Source organism: Vulpes lagopus, chromosome 21 (assembly GCF_018345385.1).
Source record: "Vulpes lagopus strain Blue_001 chromosome 21, ASM1834538v1, whole genome shotgun sequence".
Lineage (NCBI taxonomy): Eukaryota > Metazoa > Chordata > Mammalia > Carnivora > Canidae > Vulpes > Vulpes lagopus.
In genome coordinates, this window is record NC_054844.1 from 39,694,567 (window position 1) to 39,700,566 (window position 6,000).

The following is a 6,000-nucleotide window of genomic DNA, read 5'->3' on the forward strand; positions in this document are numbered from 1 at the left end:
TCAATTCACTTCTTTGCTTTCTTTTTTCATCCAACAAAAAGTGATAAAGGACCCACCATATGTGCTTCTCATTGGGCGAAGTGTTATGGTATAGAGATAGAGATACCAAGTGATTTAGAGCATAATCACCTTCATCAAAGAACTATAACATCATTGCTTGAGGGAAGAAAAGAAAAATAAAGAAACATGGCATAAATATTCTAACCACTAACTGTCAAAACAAGATGGTGATTCAGCAATGGCATAAAATGAAGAGTTGCTTATGGTGAGTTAATGAATTAGCACAGAGTGGAAGTATATCAGGTAAGGTCCTTCCGGAAGAGTGTTGATGTAGAAGTAGGATTACATGAAATTTGGTGAGGAGGGGCCTGTGAGAGATAAAGAGGAGGAATCAGTATTGGGTCAGAAAAGCCTTCAGACAATGATCCAGACGTGACCTTGGCAACAAGAAAGACAGAAGGAAAGCAGAATTGTCTCTAGGAGCTTCAGACTGCAATACAGATATGAGAAACATTCATACAAGCCAGTAGGAGGTCTGGGGCAAAGACTGCCCCTTAGAGAAGGCGTGCTCAGTTCACTGACTCCCTGGGAACAGTTTGGCCCCTGCTAAAGCTGCGGTTAATCTCAAAGGTACTGCAACTGGATTCTGTCCACTAACTGGATCCATCACTGATGAATGTTAGGTTCTTTCTTTAAGGTAGACCCAAGTGAAGCACCTCCATGGCTGCCACAGGAGGAGACGGGCGTGACAGGAGGAGATGACAGGAGGAGAGCTAACATGACAGGAGGAGAGCTAACACCCTTGAAAAATACATAAGAAAAGGGGAGGCAGAAGTACCAGATGAGAAGCAATAGTGAAAATGCAGGTGAAAATAAAAACATTTTAAATTAAAAAAAAAAGAAAAGTTAAATGCAGGTGAAATCCTGATATAGCCACTGATTAACTCTGGCAAGGCAAAATTCTAGATTTGAAAAATTAGGATAGAATGATTTCCCCAGAGTGGCTTGTGAAATTGTCAAATTTTTAAGAGTGCCAAAGACATATTAGGCCCTCAGTTTAAAAAAAGAAAAAAAGCTAGTTGTTATTATCATCATGTACTATGGGAGTTCAGAGAAGCAAATGATCAAAAAGGATCTCAATAAGAGATCAAAATTAAGATGGGGTAAGATAATAAATAAGATTTCAATTAATTACCCTAAAGGGCAGAGCATTTCAAATAGAGCAGATGCTAAAGTAAAAGCAGAGAGAAAGTTATTCCCAAGGGGTGCTCAGGAGCAAGTACACCTTTCTGCCCACAGCAACGAGACCAAAAGAGTTGAGAACAACCATAACATTATCTAAATGCCGTATGATGGAGAATTTGAAGGCAGGCCTTGAATGAAAGTCACTGTATGTAAGAAAGACCTGGTGTCTCAGGATCCTATGTCTATGTAGACAAATGATGGCATTGAATGAGTTACATCATTTATAATACTTTTTTAATTTGCAAAAAAAAATAGTTGCAATAATTCCCTTATTCTTTTGTCCCACATTCAACATTCACACACACACACACACACACACACACACACACACACACAATTATCTTTCAATCTTGTCCCAAAGGCTCAATAATATATGTTAATGTGTGGTATCAATGACAAAAAACTATAGAAAGACAAAATGATACTATTTAAAGCAATTACCAATCTTAGGAGGGTTTTGAAATGGGGTAAGAATAGGTTGGGAAAATGGAGAAGAGAAGACAAATGCTGAAAGAGCCCCCTAAAAATTCTACTACAATGTGTAAAATGTGTCCAGAACACGGCCGACAAAGCAGTGCTCAGCTGAAGAACATAGAATAAATTAGTCATGGACTAGGTCTGTACAAATTCACAAATTTCCTAAGCAGTCTTTAAAGTAGAATTAACAACTATATGGCAATATCATAGAGACTTTGAATCCAAATACTAGACAGGGAAGAGGGGATTCTAGATAGTTGATAAGGGCATATGTGAAACCTAAATAATTAAGAGTGGGAACATAAAAGGAGGTCCCTAATTCTGTAATTGGGTGTAATCAAGACAAGTTTTGAGTCCATCCTATATTTTTTTCTAGGAAACGTGCTCTCTAAATGGCCTTGAGAAACCACAGCACCAGCACTGAGTTCATCCTCCTCGGGCTGTCTGCTGACCCCAAAGTCCAGGCTTTGCTCTTTGTGCTCTTCCTGGGGATTTATCTCCTGACTGTGATGGGGAACCTGGCAATGCTGCTGGTGATCAGTGCTGATTTCCACCTCCACACACCCATGTACTTCTTCCTGAGTAATCTGTCCTTCTTAGACCTCTGCTTTTCTTCGGTCACTGTGCCCAAGATGCTGGAGAACCTCCTATCTAAAAGGAAAATCATTTCAATAGAAGGATGCCTGACTCAAGCCTTCTTTGTGTTTGACATTGGAGGAACAGAAATTTTCCTGCTCTCTGCCATGGCCTATGACCGCTATGCAGCCATCTGCCACCCTCTGCTCTATAGCCGCATGATGAGCAACCAGCTGTGTGTGAGGCTGGTATGGGCTTCATGGAGCCTAGGTTTCCTGGATGCAGTTATCAACATCCCCCTGGCTATGAACTTGAACTTCTGTGAGGCCCATACCATCCCCCACTACAGCTGTGAGCTGCCCTCCCTCTTCCCTTTGTCCTGCTCTGATGTCTCTACCAACCTCACTGTCCTGCTCTGTTCCACACTCCTGCATGGCTTTGGTACATTCTTCCTGATATTCTTCTCCTATGCACGCATTGTCTCCACCATCCTGAGCATCAGTTCCTCCTTGGGCAGAAGCAAGGCCTTCTCCACCTGCTCCTCCCACCTCACTGCCGTGAGCTTCTTCTATGGCTCAGCTTTCCTCCGTCATCTCATACCAACCTCAGGCTCACCTCTGGAGCTGATCTTCTCCATACAGTATGGTGTGATAACTCCCCTAGTGAATCCCCTCATTTACAGCCTGAAAAACAAAGAAGTAAAGGCAGCTCTAAGAAGAACCTTGGGAAAGTGTTTGCAATGGCACAGGTAGCGAACTACAAAGAGATGACCAATTAGGAAACAACTACAGGCTTCAGGATACCTGTTGAATTGATACTACAATCTTCCTGATGGTTTACTGTTTTAGATGCTAAAAGATACCAGAGAAGAGCTTATGAAAGAGGCACAGAGGGGCACCCGGGTGGCTCAGTCGGTTAAGCATCTACCTTCAGCTCAGGTCATGATCTCAAGGTCCTGAGATGGAGCCCCCCCTTCCAGCTTCCTGCTCTGTGATGAGTCTACTTCTCCCTCCCCTCTGCCTGCTGCTTCTTCTCTCTCTCTCTCTCTCTCTCTTTCTCTCTCCCTCTTTCTCTGTCTTTCTGTAAAATAAATAAAATCTTTAAAAAAAGAGAGAAAAGAGGCACATAGGTACCTTGAGCGTGGGGTCAGGGTAGGGGAATGTGGTTCAGATTAAATCCTGCTCAAAGGCAGATCATGGAATATATAGTCATGTTGATTAAAAGTTTTAATCATAATTCATTCTTCTGTTGTTTCATTGATACTGAGTAAAACAATGTGTGTGTATTGGATTATTTTTTAGGATTAAATGTACAGAAAGGCACTGAACATTGTAAGATTTCCCCAAAAAGTGTTGAATGTCAGGGAAAGAAAGTTAGACTTGAGGTCTGTGGAGGCAACTGAAGAGGAAGCTTTGCAGTTAGACAAAAGTGCTAAAATTCTGGACAGCACAATTAGCAGGTCATTGATTTGGGTAATACCAAGAACTCTATTGTTCTGTTACTTGGAAGTTGGAACATGAGGGAAGATGTCACTCATTCTAGGTAAGACAGGAAAATGTAGCCTTCCACAACAATTCACCTCCTTCCAGCTTTTATTGTCCATTTAGTCCATTCGGGGAAGGCAAGGGTTTTGAGTCAATTGTTTTGAAGTAATTTCCTTTTCGTATATTCTAGCATGGGTTTATGAAATATGCAATATATATATATATCACCAAATCTGTATCTTCTGAGAAAATTTTCTATACCATTTATGACTTTCCTCAAAATAGATTGTTTTATTTTTTTTTTAAGATTTTATTTATTTATTCATGATAGTCACAGAGAGAGAGAGAGAGAGAGAGAGAGAGGCAGAGACAGGCAGAGGGAGAAGCAGGCTCCATGCACCGGGAGCCCGACGTGCGATTCGATCCCGGGTCTCCAGGATCGCGCCCCGGGCCAAAGGCAGGCGCCAAACCGCTGCGCCACCCAGGGATCCCCTAAGCTACCACATTTTAAAACAATCTATTTTGGGGATCCCTGGGTGGCGCAGCGGTTTGGCGCCTGCCTTTGGCCCGGGGCGCGATCCTGGAGACCCGGGATCGAATCGCACGTCGGGCTCCCGGTGCATGGAGCCTGCTTCTCCCTCTGCCTGTCTCTGCCTCTCTCTCTCTCTCTCTCTCTCTGTGACTATCATAAATAAATAAAAATTTAAAAAAAAATAAAATAAAATGTGGTAGCTTATACTCGTTCAATGTTATTTATTAACATACTTAATGAGACCCCCAATAATACATGTTATTGATGAGGGACAGAAGCAGGAAAATGTTTACCCTTAGCCAGGAAGGCTGATTTACAGCCTGCATAGTTTCAATAAGTATCAGGCATGTGCTGGTTACTACATTCTTTTAGGGTCTCACTACTGCTTATATATCTCACAGATAGTTAATATTGAACTGATGATAAGCATCAGAAGAATGTCGCAAAAGTAGTTGTATGAGTAGGAATTTAAACAAATTTGAAAAAACTTTTGTAACCTGATACTCCCTGCAGGCCCTCTTCCCTTTGGTTACTAAATAGATAGCCACCAGCCTCACACACCAAAAGTACAACTCTTTCTGTCCATGGGTCCTGTCGCAGTGCTACTTAAATAAACTCACTAAGTTACACCATACAATGTCTCAAGAATTCTTCCTTGACTCATGTTAGATGACCCCACATTATTTTGATTAATAGGTTAAAATACTGTAGTTCTATTTTACTTCATTTTTTCATAAACATATGTTATCATAAAGCATATCAGGTACTGAATCATGCACTAATTAATAACACAACTGCATTTCCAATTTTTTTAAAAATTTAATTTATTTATTCATGAAAGACACAGAGAGAGAGAGGCAGAGACAGAGGCTCCATGCAAGGAGCCTGACGTGGGACTCGATTCCGGGTCTCCAGGATCACACACTGGGCTGAAGGCGGCGCTAAACCGCTAAAAAATTGGCTGCCCCAATTTTTTAAGTTATAATAAAGCCACCGCGGCGCTAAACCGCTAAAAAATTGGCTGCCCCAATTTTTTAAGTTATAATAAAGAAGCAGATAGGTTAAATAAAAGATGGTAATTATCAAAAATAATTCCATCACCCATATTTGAGTATACTTTCTTCTGTCCTTTGCACATGAAGATTTTAATGTAATCCATTTACCAAGTAGTCCCAACTCCATGGCAAATACACATGAAACTGATTTTTTTTCTAGTTACTTAATTCAACTGGGATCTATAATCTCCATTTCCTTACATTTAAAGATATATCAGCAGATCCTTAATGTTCTGATCACTTTGTTTAATATATGTACATTCTAATATAAGACATATATCTCATTAAAGTCTCACTCCTCTCCTTTCCCAAATGCAGGTTTGAGCTGGGATCTCACAATTCTGAAGAGGCTTAATCTGGCCCAGACACATCCCCTCTACCACCTCCTCAAGGTCAGTTCTCCCAATCTGGAGGACAAAAAAGGCAGAGGGAACAACAACAACAAAAAATTCCTGTAATTTGCCCTATTGTTATTTTCTCACTGTTGATTGTCACTTATTTTCTAGTTATCAATGGCTGATCCCCCCCAAAAAAATAAAAAATAAAAACAACCTCAGGACAGACTTTATACAAACTGGCTTTGGTGGAGGCACATGGGAATTCTTTGTAAGATCCTGCTAATCCTTCTCAG

General features: G+C 40.9%; 1 protein-coding gene across 1 annotated transcript; it reads left to right on the forward strand.

Annotated features, from left to right (window-relative positions):
* Positions 1-2,114: 2,114 nt before the first annotated feature.
* Positions 2,115-3,050, forward strand: LOC121479801 (olfactory receptor 8S1-like). Its single transcript, XM_041735600.1, has one exon. The coding sequence runs from the start codon at positions 2,115-2,117 to the stop codon at positions 3,048-3,050; it is 936 nt and encodes a 311-aa protein (XP_041591534.1).
* The last annotated feature ends 2,950 nt before the right edge of the window (positions 3,051-6,000 follow it).

Excerpts from the sequence above, each read along its gene's own strand:
- LOC121479801 (XM_041735600.1), top strand. The coding sequence starts at position 2,115 with ATGGCCTTGAGAAACCACAGCACCAGCACTGAGTTCATCCTCCTCGGG.